The 17,319-nt window shown below is 39.7% G+C and overlaps 1 protein-coding gene across 13 annotated transcripts in view; it reads left to right on the forward strand.

Moving 5' to 3' along the window:
* Positions 1-17,319, forward strand: part of LOC109043408 (kelch-like protein 5) — a 221,482-nt gene that overhangs the window by 192,302 nt on the left and 11,861 nt on the right. For all 13 annotated transcript variants that reach the window (XR_011899325.1, XM_072297234.1, XM_072297235.1 and 10 more), the window contains one exon: positions 7,806-7,977. Coding sequence is in view for 12 of the 13 variants with exons in the window: in XM_072297234.1 (XP_072153335.1) it covers positions 7,806-7,977 (172 nt within the window). In the remaining variant the exon portion in view is untranslated. The remainder of the gene's footprint in view (positions 1-7,805; positions 7,978-17,319) is intronic.

The following is a 17,319-nucleotide window of genomic DNA, read 5'->3' on the forward strand; positions in this document are numbered from 1 at the left end:
CAAACATTGAACAAGAGAGCAGAACTGGATTAATTAACTGTAGTCCCTAATCTAGTTTTAAACTGCAAATTTGAAGAGCCATGAGACACACCTCAGATGTGTAATCACTTGGTTCGGGCCAAAGAAACCTTGAACTACATGAGATCATATCGGTGAAGTTTGAGAGGCCAAAAGGCTGTAATACTAAATAAATGGTAAACTTCTAACTCTTGAATGAATTCAGGACCACATACTTAAAATAAAGAAACTGCAAAACATTTGATTTGAGGCGAGTAGGGTAAAAATGAGCTCTTGAGCGCAAAAGTTTTTAGCCAAATTGTGCAGAAAAATAGGAATTTAATTACGGTCTTGTATGACGGGTATTGAACAATATGGCTACGCTATAAAGAAAGAAGTATTGTATGTTGCCCCTTCAATCTGCGGGTTATGCAATGGTGTATGTAGCCCAGGATGGGGGTTATGCAACAGCGTTGCCGGACGGTGCACATAAATAAATGATTAATTTATGGGTGAAATTTGGCAACATCGAATTTTACAGTGTTGCCAGATGGTGCAAAAAATTAAATAATTTTTCCGTACATTGTTGTCAGATTGTGCGAAAAATTCGGATTTTCGGACTTGTAAAATTTTCGGAATCGATAGACCGTCTCCTCCAGGATGGGTCTGGTATCGGGTACCGGGGAGTAGGGTCTGATTCGGGAATTTCCCGCGCTGGAAAATATTTTGGGAACATTCTCCTCCTCCGATCCGCCCCGGATCGATGCGAATCTTTTAAACTGTCGAAGATCGGAAAACTGTACGGACCGAATTTTGATACGACTTTCCGTTTTCGAGATTTCGGACTTGTAAAATTTTCGGCATCGATAGACCATCTCCTCCAGGATGTGTCTGGTATCAGGTACCGGAGAGGAGGGTCTGATTCGGGCATTTCAATTTTTAGTGGCGTGGCGGTGTGTATCGGACCTTGGGTTTTGGGATGAGTAATTGGGATTGGATATTGCAATGTTCAGTTTGATGAATCAATTTTTTTTTTGCTCCAAAAACTCGCTCCATGACTTATCAGTCGAGTAGCAGTAATTCGGTTTCTATATACAACGAAATGAGATTTTTACTGCACAAATGTGTTTGAGCCCAATTATAAAAACCAGTCATAAAGCACCCACAAAACGCGGGTTTGCCGCGTCATTCATATTTGAGAGTTTTTAGAATCGCTTCTAGTGTACGCACGTACTCGTAGTCACACACGTGGGTGCGCCTGCTGTGATGAATCGGGTCCACTTGCAAATACAATGACGCAACAAGTTGCGCGTTGAGACCGATTTCCAGCTCGTAAGGTACTTCATACAAACTCACAAACTCGCATTCTTCAAAGGTCATTCGCTTAATCGCATATTCGAACAATGGAAGGACAGACACTTTATTTTATGTTATATACATGGGCGATTATAGGTCAGCCTATGCTACTACTTTTACTACTACTATATTTACTTTAAACTAAATCATGACGACATAGTTTGTCCAAGGGTAACCGAGTCTGGTGATTAACAAATACTGCTATATTTACTCTGAGGTAAATTATGACTTTACATGAAAGTGTAATTTTATGTTACGACTTTTACTACAACTATATTTTTCTGATCTAAATCATGACTACACAATTTGTCCGAGTGTAACCGAGTTTGGTAGTGAACGAATACTGCTATATTTACTCTGAGGTAAATTATGACTTTACAGTTTCTTTCCGCTTGGTATGGAAACTGTAGATTTGTCTCCGAGCGAAAGTTCGTCAGTCTCGGTTTTGATGACATTAGAAAACCTCGAGCTTAAAATAGTATTCACTTGTTCCTTCTGAAATCTTTTCAATGAACAGAATCTAACAGACGTAAAGATAGTGTAAATTCCCTTTTCTGACAAACTCAGAAATCTTAGAGCTTAAAGTAGTTATCAGTTGTTCGCTCTGAAATCTTCTCAGTGAACTGAATCCAACAGACGTAAAGATAGTGTAAATTCCCTTCTCTGACAAACTCAGAAAACTTAGAGCTTAAAATAGTATCTTTATCATGGCTGCTCAAGAACAAGCTTAACAGATTGTTAAAACAATCATCCAATGTTATATTTGTGATGAATTTTATAAACAAGGTGAAAAGCACGAAGTCTGCGCGGAACAAATTAAGAAGGAGGTTATTAAAGAAGAAACGCATATTAAAAAGGAGCATAACACGCTCATCCAATGTGATGTTTGTGATGAGTCTTTTACGAAGGGAGAGAATCATGAGCAATCTTCCGAACATATTGAAAAAAAGTCCACCATAAAAGACGCCTCATCACCTGCCGACGACGACGATCAAGAATATTGTGACACATGCAAAATATCATACGATAAAAGAGAAAAACATAAAGAATCTGCAAGTCACACAAGAAATTTGTTTGAGACGAAAGTACTGATTGTTCAAGTCGAGACTGCTTATCAAAGCAGGTTGAAAACATTTTTCATCACAAACCTCCAACCGGAGATTCTCATCATTGATGACCTACTTAACATCAGCTAAAGACCTCGTGATTGGAAAATCTTAGAAGAACTCACCGGCGAGGCATTGAAGGTAAATATACTAGTTTACGCTGAATACGAGAAAGCTGATGATAGGGACAAGGAAGGAATGCAGTTGAAAAAGCGTAAGACTATAAACGAAGTTATTTTCGCGTCAACGGATCTGGACGAGTATTATGAAGAGTTCAGGGCCAAGATCAACAAAGAGTCATTCGATTTTCACATGGACGGATCTGGGTGGGTGCTAAAGAAGATACAGGGTATGGATCTACGTGTCAACCGCTATTACGCTTTAAATCGAGGAGGAACGTACGTTAAGCTTCCGTTTCGCACCAACAATGTTGTTAACGTAAATAACGGTGAATTAAAGGATTGTTTCCGGTACGCAATGTTGGGAAAGTTCCTCCCGAGAGATGCGAATGATAAACAACGCCTAGTAAAATATTTAGATCTGTCTAATCATTACGATTTCTCGGACGTTCGATTCCCCACGAGCATAGATGATCTCTTGTCAAAATCGAGAAAAGGAACAACGTATCGGTTTCGGTGTTTAGGCTCCGTGAGAGTTTGGTGTCCAAGAAGAAAAAGTATACAGTTTCCCTGAAGTTTCTTTTTAATTATGTGATTTTAATCTTGAAAGTTCCTTTTTATTTTTATCATTTATACTGTATCGTGTATTTTTATTAAACTGACCACATTACGACTTTCTTTGAATATTTTCTTTGAGCCGATGACTTTAAATTCTCCGAAAACGGTACATGATAGCCCATGATTTTTGTTTAACAACCTGTATAAGTAATCGAAACTTTCCCAATCTTTTTTCAATTTTTAACTTGTTTAAGACGCATTTCAAAACCATTTTACTGGCTGTAAATTTTTTATAGATGGAAAGTCATGATTAATGCTAAAGTTTCCGTCCGGTAAATGTATTTCTCCAGTATTTGTCTTGTTCTTTCTCCTTAGCATGAGTTTTCCTGTTACAAAGTTCACACTTTATTTTGTTTAACATCGATTCACCCTACTTTGTATAATGGGCCTGTTGCATGCAAGAGATACAGCCGCGCGAATAGACTTTTTAGAGGTTAAATGACACGAAAATTACGATGGTCACATTAAAAAAGTCTGAAATACACTCCTTACTGCGCAATTTGTGTTGTCAGGAACGCGCTTTTTCAAATTTCCCGCGTCTGGGGGCAGTTTTCTAATCACCGAAAACGAGCAAACGGCGGGCTCGGTGATTTCCGGAAGATGCCGAGTCGTTGTTGTTGTTGTTGTTGTTATTTTTCCCTTCAGTTTGTTTACAAACCCAACGTGATCTCTTATAGTGGTCCATATACGCTTTATGCGGTAACCAAATCGATCAACTTTTAAATATCCAACGCAATCCTTCTACATTTCATTTCACGATATCACGAGCTCCGATTTTTAGGTTATGTTGTCAGTTTTAGTTGACCGGAAATAGCCGCGAGTTGCCGTTAATTGTTTCCGTTAGAAAACTGCCCCCAGACGCGGGAAATTTGAAAAAGCGTGTTCCTCACAAGGCAAAATGCGCAGTAAGGAGTGTATTTCAGACTTTTTTAATGTGACCATCGTAATTTTCGTGTCATTTAACCTCTGAAAAGTCTATTCGCACGGCTGTATCTCTTGCATGCAACAGGCCCATTACACTTGATTTTATGCATTCTAGGCAATCCTAGAGTAGAGCAAAAGAGTGGAGTGGTTGCGCGGACTGCACCGCCCCGGAAAATCCATTTTGAGACGGTAACTTTTGCAACGCTGGGGTGCCGTCTCGTTACGCTCTAAGGACAAGCTTGATACACGAATTTGTAGCATTTTGAATCTACTTTCATTTGAAAGGATCTACTTACTTTAAAGAATAGCTGAACAACAGTTACAAGCAAAAAACCATTAAAAAACGAAATTTTGAAAATTTTGGGCTATCTATGAGAACCCTGTAGTGACCGCAATTTTCATCAGAAAAATTTCAAACCGGGTTAAATAAGACCGAATTTTTATCTGCTTTCATGTGAGATCCACAAACTCAGTCTTAAAATCAACGGCTTTGGCGATAGTAGCCGTAAAACGAGAGAATAACCTATTTTTGACCGTTTTTTATCGGGGGGGGGGGGCTTGGAGGGGTCCCCATGATTGTTCGAGGGTGCAATTTTTGATTCTCGTTAAGGTCCCCCTACAGATGAGAAATTAAATGAGAAAAAAAGTTCTGCTCCCAAAACATGCGATGGTAGCCGAAAAACGAGAGAAAATAACCGATTTTTGACAGTTGTTTCGATTATGGAGGGGTTTTCGGGGGGGGGGGGGTCCCCATGATTGGTCGAGGGGGCAAATTTGGATTCTCGTTAAGAATTCCCTATAGATGAGAAATTATATGAGAAAAAGATTTCTGCTCTCAAAACGTGCGCTAGTAGCAGAACAACGAGAGAAAATAACCAATTTCTGACTGTTTTTTTGATGTTGGGGGTTTTCGGGGGGGTTCCCATGATTTGTCGAGGGGGCAAATTTGGATTCTCGTTCAGGACCCTCTGAAGATGAATAATTTCACCCTATTTTATATAATTCTAATCGATTTCATGCATTGTAGGCAATCCTGAACACATATCTTGAGGGGCAATCTCAAAGATTGCGAAAACGTCCGATGTCCATTATTTTTCTTCTTCCGCCGTCACGTAACTTTCACTGAAGCCTCGAAGGAAAGAGAAATATTTTTTTTTGTGTTACTGGAGGTCTGACATTATGTTTTACTCTAGTTTAAAGGTTTTTGGAGGGGTCAAAAATAATGGTTTTTGGGCAGATTTTTGCAATGTATGCGAAAACGTCCGATGTCCAAAGCCCTTTTTTTACAATTACTCAGCACTGAATGGGAGTTGGAATGGGACACAGTTGTGTGCCTTTTCTACAACCCTTTACTGAGAAACACATGCCTTGATTTTCTTCAAAACGCCGATTCTAAAGGCCTCCACAGTTTTTTGCGGTTTACCAAAAGTTGATTTTTTGGACATCGGACGTTTTCGCATACCTCGATTCAATTGAGGACACCGCACCAAGAACAGCCTATAGGCGTATAGGTCGTTATTACGCCCATCTGCTTTTCGGATTTTACGTACCCCGGACTATGCTGTGGTAGCGATAGAATATAGATTGGTAATGGCTCGAGGTCGAAAAACCTTTTTTTTCTGAGTTAAGTCAGGCCTCTGGATCGATGGGTGCAAGAACGACCTGTAAACGGGCCTATAAGGTGCTAGTTACCCCTTTCTATACTCACTATCGATATTCTTTCATTTTGCGTTAATCATGCGTGATTAAATTGATTTATACTTCATATTGCCACCAAAATGACTGTTGGGCGTAATAATGGCCTATAAAACGCTTTTTTAAATTAAATATATTAGAGTGTAAACCCAAAATGTATCGAAAAATCCACCCGGCATCCTTCAATAGAAGGGTTAGGTCACCCAAAAACACCAAAACAGGGTACCTGCATAGAAAAGTCTGCGCAGTACATCAAAAACAAAACTTAAAATGCGTTTTTCTCAAAACGCGGTTTCCAGTTATAGGCTGTTCTTGGTGCGGTGTCCTCAATTGTTTTTGTTAATTTCAGTTCTTAGTTAATAAATGCATTTCATAACACCTTGGTTTTGTGTCTTCACAAAGAAATCCCTACCATTATATCAGTGTGTTAAAGTCTTGACCCTGCAGGGTTGAAGTGCGCAAAAACCTGTAGGTAAAAACTAGTTTCATGACCAGAGGTCCAAAATAGTAAAACCTCCAGGTATAATACATTTTTGCGGTGTAACAATTTTTCTTTCTTTCTTTCTTTCCTTTAACAAATATTATTTAAGACCTTACTTACTACTACAAAAATATGTAATGATTCTATCTGCATGATTTAAATAAACTAAATTGAATTTTTACGAAACATGTATAAAACTAGTTTCGACTATGAGGCATTGTGAAAAACCCAATGAATGTAAGTAATGTTTTCTGATTTTTACCAGTGACTCGTAATTTTGTTGTAGGCACAAAGAAAAAATGATTTTAGGACGTACTTTACCGACTAACCTAGTTTTTAGCGTTTATTAGCATTTTATTTATTTTCGCGCTCAAACTCTAAACATGCATGTGAAATCTGGATTAGTAGAATTTAATTTAGTGGGAGAGGCAAAAATCCATAAATATCATATGATACCGTGACGATCAAGAATGTATAGGGGTCTCTAGGGACCTCACGCCCACCTCCAACACGCTTGTGGTCTCCGTTGTCCCTGTTAAATTAACCATGAGCTGTACTTAAAATAAAAAATAGTAATAAAAAAACAATACATCGAAACGTTTACTTTTCAATCACGCTGAGCATATCAATTAATGTTGAGTTCTGAGTTTTGAACTGGGTCTACTTACAAATAGGGACCGAGAATACATAACACTATTTTAGGTTTCTACCTACACCTGTTTCATTCTATAATTGAATTCGCCATCTTTCCCCCTCCCCCTCAAGTCGATTGAAAGAAGAAAAAAAGAAGTAGACTTTTGAGGAAGAAAACAAAATGCGTAACCTTAAGTGTTATTTAAAAACGAAGCCGGCTTTTCATTTTCGTCCAAATTCTAGAATGAATGAGTGTTTCTCTCTGCAGAACCTTTGAAATTACGGATTACCTACTTACTTACTTACTCATTACTTGGTTTTAGATTTCTTCCAGTACCTACATAATTAGGGCTTACGATCATTCTCCAGCGCAGCTAGTTAATATTCTATGCTCTGAGCTAGAGGTAGGCACTGGAACCAGACTCAATGATGCGAACATTAAAGTCCGGACTCAGCCTCTGGATTTGTCACCCTTCAAAATCCGGATTTTCAGGTTAAACTATAACCAATCAGAAATTCAGACAGACAAACAGTGAGTCAACGTCACATTAGACACATTTACTGGGAGGCGCTATTCCGCGGACCTTGTGAAATGACTGGTGACAGGTTAGGCACATTGTCCGTTAGGCGCATTTTCCAGAGGTACAAAGTTCCCCGCCCCACTGTGGAGGCCTAAAATACGGGAACCATTTAGAAATGGATTGGTATTGTCCCTATATTACTCTCTGTATAAAGAGACCCTACCATACACGAGTTTTAACCTACATCTACTTAGTACATCTCTAGTCGAACAAGTGTAATAATAGATGCAATATGCGACCCTTCACAACTTGTTTGAATTTAGTCTGATGATCGCAAATAATTTATTTTTATCAGGTATGATCCAAAAACCGACACATGGACTACAATAGCAAGCCTTAGTATTGGCAGAGACGCAATTGGTGTGAGTCTACTAGGTGACAGACTGCTAGCAGTTGGAGGATATGATGGGCAGTCGTACCTTCGTCTTGTTGAATCTTACAACTCTCAAACCAATGAATGGCAAGCGGTTCGTATATTTCTTTTTTACCAACCTAATTCTTACTTACTGCATAAAAATTGAGTATTTATTTGAAAAAGACAAGTAAATACAGGTCACGACTTTCATCATAGTAGTGAAGCCTTCAGGGTTGCAGAAAGTGCTCCATCAGCCAAGCGCGGGAGATATGTGAAGGCACCTAAATTGGGGGAAAATGTGGAAGGAGGAGGCATTCGGGTCTTTCTATTTAAAATTTCAGTTTAATGTCTTTGCATCGATAAGCTACTTTTTGTAATGGCAACCATTTAATGTGTTATTCTTTGCGAACGCAATTTTTATAATGTGCTTTTTTATGAAGAAAGAAGTGAAGGGCGTACTTGTATGCAAAGGAAATCGTGACAATGGCCCACTAGATGACATGTTCAAAACATTTAAATTCAAAATTTGTACATTCAAAAATTGTATATGTTCAATAACCTAAATACGAGGGGTATTCGTAATGCAAGTCAATATTTATCATATCTTCTAAACTAAATAAGATAATTTAAATCTGTAAAAAGCGTTTGAATTTTCATACTTTCAGCTTTTTGAAACGTTTCAGTTTTTGAAATTCGGTCCTCCAAGTGCCGAGTGACATAATTTTTCCCACACACGTCTCTCGCCACCGCCTGTCCAAAATTTACGCCCACTCGGGAGGTTGCAGCACAGTATCATGCGACTTCATTCTGCAAATTGTCAAAATGCGATTTTTCGTTCAAAATTGAATAGTTTATTCGTGTTTGAGAAGACTTTAACTTACTTTCCCAAGTAATCCCTATCTCGTTGAACACATTTTACATAGCGAAATACGAGCTTTTTTATTCCATCAGCGTAAAACTGTCAATCTTGTTTTGGCGATCACTTCCATACAGCTTCTTTCAGCTCATCAGCGTCCGCGGAACTTTTTCTGCGAAAATCCTTCTTTAGCTGAGGAAAAAAGTGGTAAATCAATTGGGGCGAGATCCTGGGAATAAGGGGAATGGGGAAAAAGGTCCCATTAAAAGGAGATCAACAACTGGTTGGTCATATGAGCTGTATGCGGCTTAGCATTGTCATGAAGCAGCAACATTTGACGAGACGAAAGACCAGGCTGTTTTCTTTTGATTGCTAATTTAAGCCTTTTCATGACATCACAGTCTCTGTCAGCATCAACAGTTGTGCCTTCTTCTAAGAAATCAATGAGTAACACTCACTGAACACCCCACAAGACGTGCGCAAATTTTGGACACGCGGTGGCGAGAGACTGGTGTTGGAAATTTGATGTTACTCAGAAAACCAAATTCACAAAAACTGAAGCTTTCTAGAAAGCTGAGAGTATGACAATTAAAACCCTTTTTACAGATTTAGATTATCTTCATTAGTTTAGAAGATATGACAAATATTAATATACTTTACAAATAAAGTTGTCTGCCTACAAAAAAGTTTAAAAATGAAAGTCTAAAATCACAGAAAGCCCAACAAAGGTTCAAAGATTGATTTATTCTAGTTAAATTGGTTGGGCAAAATTAGTCCGTTGATCTGTTTTTTCATCCATTCCAATTTCTGGAGCGTTAATGACACTTTCTTCCTCCGCCGCAGAAGTTGACGGCCGGCCGCCATGCGGAATCAAAGCCGCCGACTCGCGACCCTCGGAAAAAGCTGCATGCCACCGATAAATGGTGCTCTTCCCAAGTCGATTTTCTCTATAAGCAACTAACATCTCTTTCACGGTATCAGAGACAGTTAAACCTTGGTAAACACAGTAACGGATGGCATAGCGTTGCTCTTGTCTCAGCTCCGCGGGCGAACTCATTGCACCAAACGAGAACACGTGTCATTAACGCTAGACAAAGTTGGCTTCACTGAGCTGGGAAGTTGAAGAAAACTCTGATATGCAATGAAAGCTCATGCAAAAATGTTAGAACTTGCATCTAGACCAGTGCCAACGTGATCCGCAAAGTTGCGATCTCGGAACAACAGTTCAGACAAGGAAAAAAATACTCAAAAATCCTGTAGGGTTATATTTTACACGGCTCCAAAAAATTGCTGTAACTCAGCGAAATTTTGACCAAAATAGCAAATCTTGGGCTTGTTGGATAGCTAAGGATATGAGCTACAACCTACCACAAACCGCTTTTCAATATCTATTATTTTTTCTGAAATACAGACTTACTCTCAGTTGTTTTGGGACAGCCTATGTAGTTAGGCAGCAGCCACCCGTCTTTTTTTTTTTTTTTTTTTCTTTTACATCATCAAATTTTTAGGGGTAGTTTTTTAGGATTGGGCCGGGGTGGTTACCGCCACCTAGAATTTTTGTTTGTAAGAAGAAATTATTTAATGACTTTCTTGGCATTCTTTTTGTCCTCTGAGAATTTTTGTACTCCTGTTTTGTATCAAATAATGGACATTTTCACGGAAACTATTGTCTATGTTTAGGGAGGTACATTATTCAATGATTATCTTCAGTATGTGTTAAGTCTTTTCCCCAGCAACAAGATTTATTTTAGTTTTATGAGATCTATGTAGTTTTCATACTTACCTGTGTCATGACCAGTTTAATCTTTAAGAGTAAAGGAAAAAAATTATTTTCTCTTGGTTCCGGGATCAATATTCATGGATCTGATGAGTAAATCCTGTTTAACAACAATGTTAGTAAAATTGCTCCCTCTCTAATCCCCTAAATATCAATTTAGTGGTAATGTTGTCAACGACTCTCATTTAATTTCATTCAGTTCACTGATTTTCTGACGTATAGACAGGGTAACAGGTTTTTTAAAAGTTAGGAAATTATGCCCTTCTCACTGTGAAAATACGTGAGGTAGTTTGGCTGCGGAGCATTGAAATTCCTTCTCCCCGTTAAAAATTTGCTTTTTTCAGTTGAAAGAGACCAAACACTAAAAATTGAATCAAGTAAAAACTAAAAATTTTTGTGAAAAGAATTTTTATGAGAGACACCCAATATCAAAACAGGACATTCCAAAATCAGGAAAAAGTTATGACCTGTACGCCTAAAATCCCAGAAAATTCAGAGAATTTTTAATTCCAAGAAGACTTGTTTCTATGCTGGCTCATCTAAGAGAAATTTCATACTAAACCCATCGTGTAGGTATCCCAAATGCAGCAGTAAGCAACTGACTTAACTAAGAATTAATGGGTGGCATCTAGCTATAGGGTCATTCCACGTCAACTGTGCCAGGCTCAGAACCCGACCCCCTCCAATTTGGCTGAAAATTGGTATACGGGGTCTTTACATCATTCTAAGAAACTTATTTGAAGGGTTTTCCCATCCGACGCCCCGTTCGCGAGATATCGACCTCCAAAGATGGGGTGAATTTTAGCGATTTTCAAAAAAGCCCGTTTTAGCAATTCTCATTTTCTCGACTTCCCCTTCTTTGACTCTCCATAGCGAGACTCTGTATCAACCCACCATACTTTGAAAGAGTGTTTTGAAACCAATTTTTCATGTATATTTTGAATATGCCATCGAAATTGAGCTAAAAATTACTTAAATGGCCGTAATTTAGGGTTTTTTAAAATTTACTATTTTTTCGCCATTCAATGTTCAAACTGAATTATCTAAAAAAACTGTCTCTCCGATTTTCGATTTTTTTTTTATGCTTCAAGCTTAAGATATATACTATTGGTTGATATACTTTTTTAAATTGTTATCGGACGGTTAAGGGCCTAAAAAAATTCAAATAGGCCACAAAAGGTCAAATATTGGTAAAAAAAAGACGATTTTTTACATGTTAATCCAAATATTTCTACAAGGAACGCTTTAATTATCGATATTTTCCCCCAGTTTACCCTCTTAGATGTATAAAATCAGCCTATCAACGCTTCCAATACATTCATCGATCGATTAACGGCCTGAGGGAAACCGGAAACCGACTAAAAATCCTTAAAATTTACGCAAAAAGGCGATTTTTCACACCGTAACCGATGCATTCCATGGATTGTAACTGCAATTTCCAATTTTCTCTCTCTATTTCAACCTTAAGGTATATATTTACGAGTAATAAACACTTACTAACGTGCATCGATAGGGCAAGTATCTAAACGGAAATGAACACCGGCCGGAATTGCTCAAAAATGACGGGAAAAGGCGACTTATCGCATAGTCAGGGGAGCATGTGTTCGAAAATTACGTCCCGTTTGCACGTTTGTGATGCAAGTTTACTCTCTTCATTTTGGTCCCTAGAATGAGAAAATCTTTGCAAGACTCTCCGATTTTGATGCCAAGGCCCCAAAAACAAGATGGCGGCCAAAATGGAGGCTGAAATGGAAATGTTGGTAAAACGGCACGAAACGTCAAGAGAGGTGTCGATTCTCATGTTTTTTGGATCGTAGATTCCAAAAAATTAGTCATACACACCCCTCGACCCACGGAAATGCCCAAAATCCAAGATGGCGGCCGATTTTGGCTCTTTAGTGGCGAAAACGTCAAATGCGGAGCAAAGAGTCCTAGGAGTGAACACTCTAGATATCTGTTTTCGAGGTCATAGATTCCAAAAAAATAGGGGAAAAAACATTTCATGCCAAATGGTACTGATTTGGACCGTGCAAAGGCCGAACTCGGCACTCATTTTCCGGGTCAGTTTCTATAATTAGCATTATTGGTCTTTTTAGGACCAGTACCCCTGCAGGGGCCCTGCAGAATGTGGGTGAATTTTTTCTCAGATACGCAGTATTGAACTATTCCGATGTGTTTTGAGCCGCTGAATCTGAAAATTCCGTTTATTTTTCCCGATCACCTCTCTGTTTTCGGGAAACTGACCGTTTGGACCGTGCAAAAGCCGAACTCGTCACTCATTTTGATTAGGGTACCTATTCAGGAACACTCGAACACTTCGTCTCCTCCCAGGATAAACCCAATCAAGCTTCTTCTTCATCAGTCCTACGTCCGTCATTCTATCGACATGACCTCACCTAGGAAGCTGTCTGATCATGACATCGAATACGATATCATTTTCGACTCCCATGATCTGACGCGCTCTTTCATTGCGGACCCGATCGCTCCTAAAAATTCCTACAGCGACCTCCTCCAGAAATCCAGCTCCGTAGCTCCCAGCATCCCCTGGGTCCGTTCCTTCAGCTGGTCAACTTCACAGTCATATGTAAGAATACTTTGACTAAAACGTTGTAAATTTTCCTCTCGTTCTCCTTGGAAATCCTCGGATCCCAGAGGATTCCATTGAACATCGCTGTAGCCTTCCTTGTTAGGATGTTTCTTTCCTTGATCTATTGATCCGTTCTTCCATCCTGGGTCAACCGCACCCCCAAGTACCCATAGTGCATGCAGCCCTTGATCTGCTGCCCATCCTCCAACTCAATGCTTTGCTGATCACCTTGCTGTGTCAGTTTCCGTTTTGAAGTGAGCAGCTTAAAAAAAAACGCAAGTTGATGGCCCTTAACCGTCCGATAGCAATTGAAAAAAGTCTATCAACCAATAGTATATATCTTAAGCTTGAAGTATAAAAACAAAATCGAAAATCGGAGAGACAGTTTTTTTAGATAATTCAGTTTGAACATTGAATGGCGAAAAAATTGTAAATTTTGAAAAACCCTAAATTACGGCCATTTAAGTAATTTTTAGCTCGATGGCATATTCGAAATATACATGAAAAATTGGTTTAAAAACACTCTTTCAAAGTATGGTGGATTGATACAGAGTCTCGCTATGGAGAGTCAAAGAGAGGGAAGTCGAGAAAATGAGAATTGCTAAAACGGGCTTTTTTGAATATCGCTAAAATTCACCCCATCTTTGGGGGTCGATATCTCGCGAACGGGGCGTCGGATGGGAAAACCCTTCAAATAAGTTTCTTAGAATGATGTAAAGACCCCGTATACCAATTTTCAGCCAAATCGGAGGGGGTCGGGTTCCGAGCCTGGCACAGTTGACGTGGAATGACCCTATAGAGAGCTGCCAAAAATGTATTGTCTGTCCGTGTAGCTGAGAGGAGCCAACAGAAATTTTAACAAAAACCCTGCCGCAAGCGGCAGGGTTTTCCCGTGGGGTTGCCGGCAAGTAGGGGACGGTTCTTTTTGTAGTCCCCGCATTTACCGCGGCATGAGTGTATTTTCCAAAGGGTAGTGTCACATTGGGGATTGAAATCATTTACCCTATCCCTCTTGCCACAGATATGTTTCAAGAAACAGTTCCCCTTGGCTGCGCAACTCCTACCCCCTCCCCCTCACCTGTAAAAACGGTAAATTGCCACTATTATGGAACGCGTTGGCCGATTTCCCTGAAATTCAATAGGAAACCAGTCTTAGTAGATTTCAACGACCATCAAAATTTCAGCTCAAAATATTCATTTTTACTCGAGTTATCGCGTGGACAAAATTAAAGCTCCCCCCACTTTGACCCCTCGCTATGCGAAAAGTAATTAACGTATTCCGATTTTTTCTTTCTAGTCTAGAGTACATACACTGCACTCTTTCATGTGCATGTGTTAGTGAAGGAGGATTTTACGATTTTAGGGACGTTGACAAAGCTACAGCCTTAACGGTTAAAGTAAACCTCTACTTATATAAAATTTTTAGAATCCTCATATCTTCGAGATGATACCTTAAAAAAACCATAAAAAACTTCATTCCAGAATAGTGTAAGCGAGACATTCAATGATAAGTGACGGCAGGTCGCGTCGTCCATTGCACCCAAAAGGCAGTTCAGAGACGATTTCTTTCTTATAATGGCTTGAATCTGAATGAAACTTTCAAGCAACATAGACGAGAGCTTAACAATTATTTTGATATTATAGGCCTCTTATGTCTCGTTTTCTTCATAGCTTTGGCAGACCGTGAAAATGAGCAAAGCAGATCCTTTCCGCCAGTTTTGGCACACATGCGCAATTATCTCATTTAATAAATAATTGACTCCCTTGAAATTCTTCAGTTCGTTGGACGGGATTGAGACGCATCTGTAGACACCAACAGTTTTGAATTCCGTCGCTCCATTGCTTTTAAAAGCTTTAGATACCGCAACTAAAAACCCAAATAAGCCAAGTACGAAGTACGTCCAGTTATGGTGTCGGTGCCTCACCCGGGCTGTACTGTGTTGCCAATTTTTGGAGGATAGATTACTTGCCCGGATGTGGCTACTGCCACTCATAATCGCCGGATTAATTTATCCTTGCTTATTTGAACTTCATACAGGGTGAGCCAACAGTCCTGCCCCCCCCCCCCCTTTCTTTTGAACCCTTCGAGATAAAAAACGAAACTCTGAGAATATCTCTATCTCAAAGAGGACCATCTTCTGAGTGGGTCAAAATTTTGGCCTCTACCTTGCGATACCTCATTGGAAAGATCATTAAAAACTAAGTATTTTTAAGCAAACCGCAGATCAATATCTTAATTTTTGACCGAGTTACAATAGGTCAAATTTAAGCACCTTAAAGAGCTTGATGCAAAAAAGGCTTTTTTCGCCCCCCCCCTCCGGAATTTCTTCAAACTTTGTCTATTGGTTACTCATACTTGAGCGCTTCTTTTCCCAAATTTTCAGATCCACATTTATTTGGGGGGGGGGGGGGGAGTGTTAGGGGGGTTGAAAGTCAAAACCTGTGAACCTTGATATCTCTCGAAGGGAGAAAGATATCGAGGTCCGGTTGGGACAGTCGTCTGAAATTGCATAATTTAAGATTCTAAAGGAAACATATGGGGGACTGTTGTCACAGGTTTAGCAATCCTGCGGACCCCAGCTGGTAACCCCTGCCCTGCCTTATGGGGTAGTGGAGATGGTCACCGGCTTCAAGGCGTATGAACCACCCATTGAAAAGGTAGAAAGGGCTCTCAGCTGTAGTGGAAGCAACCTGTCTAGGAGAGGAAACTCCGAAATCAAACCCCGGTCCTCCAGGTTGGGGGTTGAGTTATCGGACTAATTTCCCGATACTTCGAAAAAGAAAGACTGTTAAAAGACCCAAGAACAATTGCCTCGGTACAAACGGACTTTAACGGATTTATCGGAAAAAATTACGTAAACGGATGGTGGTTTTTGGAACATGGAACGTACAAGGAATTTCTACTAAAATGATGGAAGTGGTATCGGAGATAAGGAGTCACGGATTTGATGTCACAGTACTAACAGAAACGAAGAAGAAAGGGCAAGGTTCTGTAAGTGTAAAGGAATACGATTTGTTTGACAGTGGCGTGGAAAAATATCAGGGAGCTCAGCAGGGTGTTGCAAATCTTATTGGCAAGAGCCTACGGAAGTGCATCACTACTCGGGAAGCTGTTAACCCCCGAATGATGAAGATGAAGATGGCAGTGTTTGGCCATAGAATCACCATATTGGGAGTGTATGGAGTCAAAGATGATTCTACTGTTGCAGTGAAGGACCAATTTTTTGAAGAATTGAACGAGAAGATTGGCAAGATTGGTCCAGGAGGGAAATCATTGTGTTGGGAGATCTCAATGGTAGAACAGGACGTCAAGTTAAAAGTAAGATCGTCGGCCCTTTCGGAGAGGCGGCAATAAATGATAATGGAGCCCGTATCATTGACGCATGTGAGCAAAGGGAGATGAAGGTGCTCAATGGATTCTATCAACTCAAGGATATCCATGAAACTTGGGGAATAGAGGCTACTCGCGGGTTGAAGTCGATCATTAATTATATGGTTGTTAGACAAGACACGGGAATGAAGATTCAGCAAGTTAGTGTGTGGAGAGGTCTTTCCTGCGGCAGTGATCTTTATTTCATCGGGGCGAAAATAGCTTTCGCGGTGAAAAGGAGCCAGGAAAGGAGGCAAGCACAGGAACAGGTTCACTAACAAAAATATCGTGTCAAGCTTGTAAACTATAATTTTGACAGCTTGCAGCATCCAAGTGTAAGGGCATTATATGGAAAGCGCTTGGATAAGAAGTTTGGCGAATCAAGGCACGGTGATACTGAACAGCAGTATCAGTTCCTTCAAGATTGCATTCACTTGGCAGCAATGGAGGCTCTTGGTATTGCTGATGATAGAAAAGTTAGTGAAAAACCTTACTGGTGGGACAAAGAAATTGATAAGGAGATTCAGGAAAAACGGCAAAAATATCATCAGTTCCTTTCCTCTAAAAAAGCAGAAGACAAAGAGGCGTATAGAAAAGCTCAGACGCAGGTGCGAAGGCTCATAACTAAGAAAAAGAACGAATCTTGGGAGAGTAGCTGTAGCAAAATAGACACGTACATAAGAGGAAGGAAAAGTACTGAGAGCTGGAGGCTGCTGAAAGGACTGCGAAGGGACATGAAGGGGGACTTAATATCTCCGATATCCATTGATAAAATGGAGGGTTATTTTAAAAATTTACTGACAGAAAGGCGACCTGAATTTCAAGATGGAGGTGTAAGCTTGGAGCATACTAACGATAATAACT

Source organism: Bemisia tabaci, chromosome 2 (genome assembly GCF_918797505.1).
Source record: "Bemisia tabaci chromosome 2, PGI_BMITA_v3".
NCBI classification, from domain to species: Eukaryota; Metazoa; Arthropoda; class Insecta; order Hemiptera; family Aleyrodidae; genus Bemisia; species Bemisia tabaci.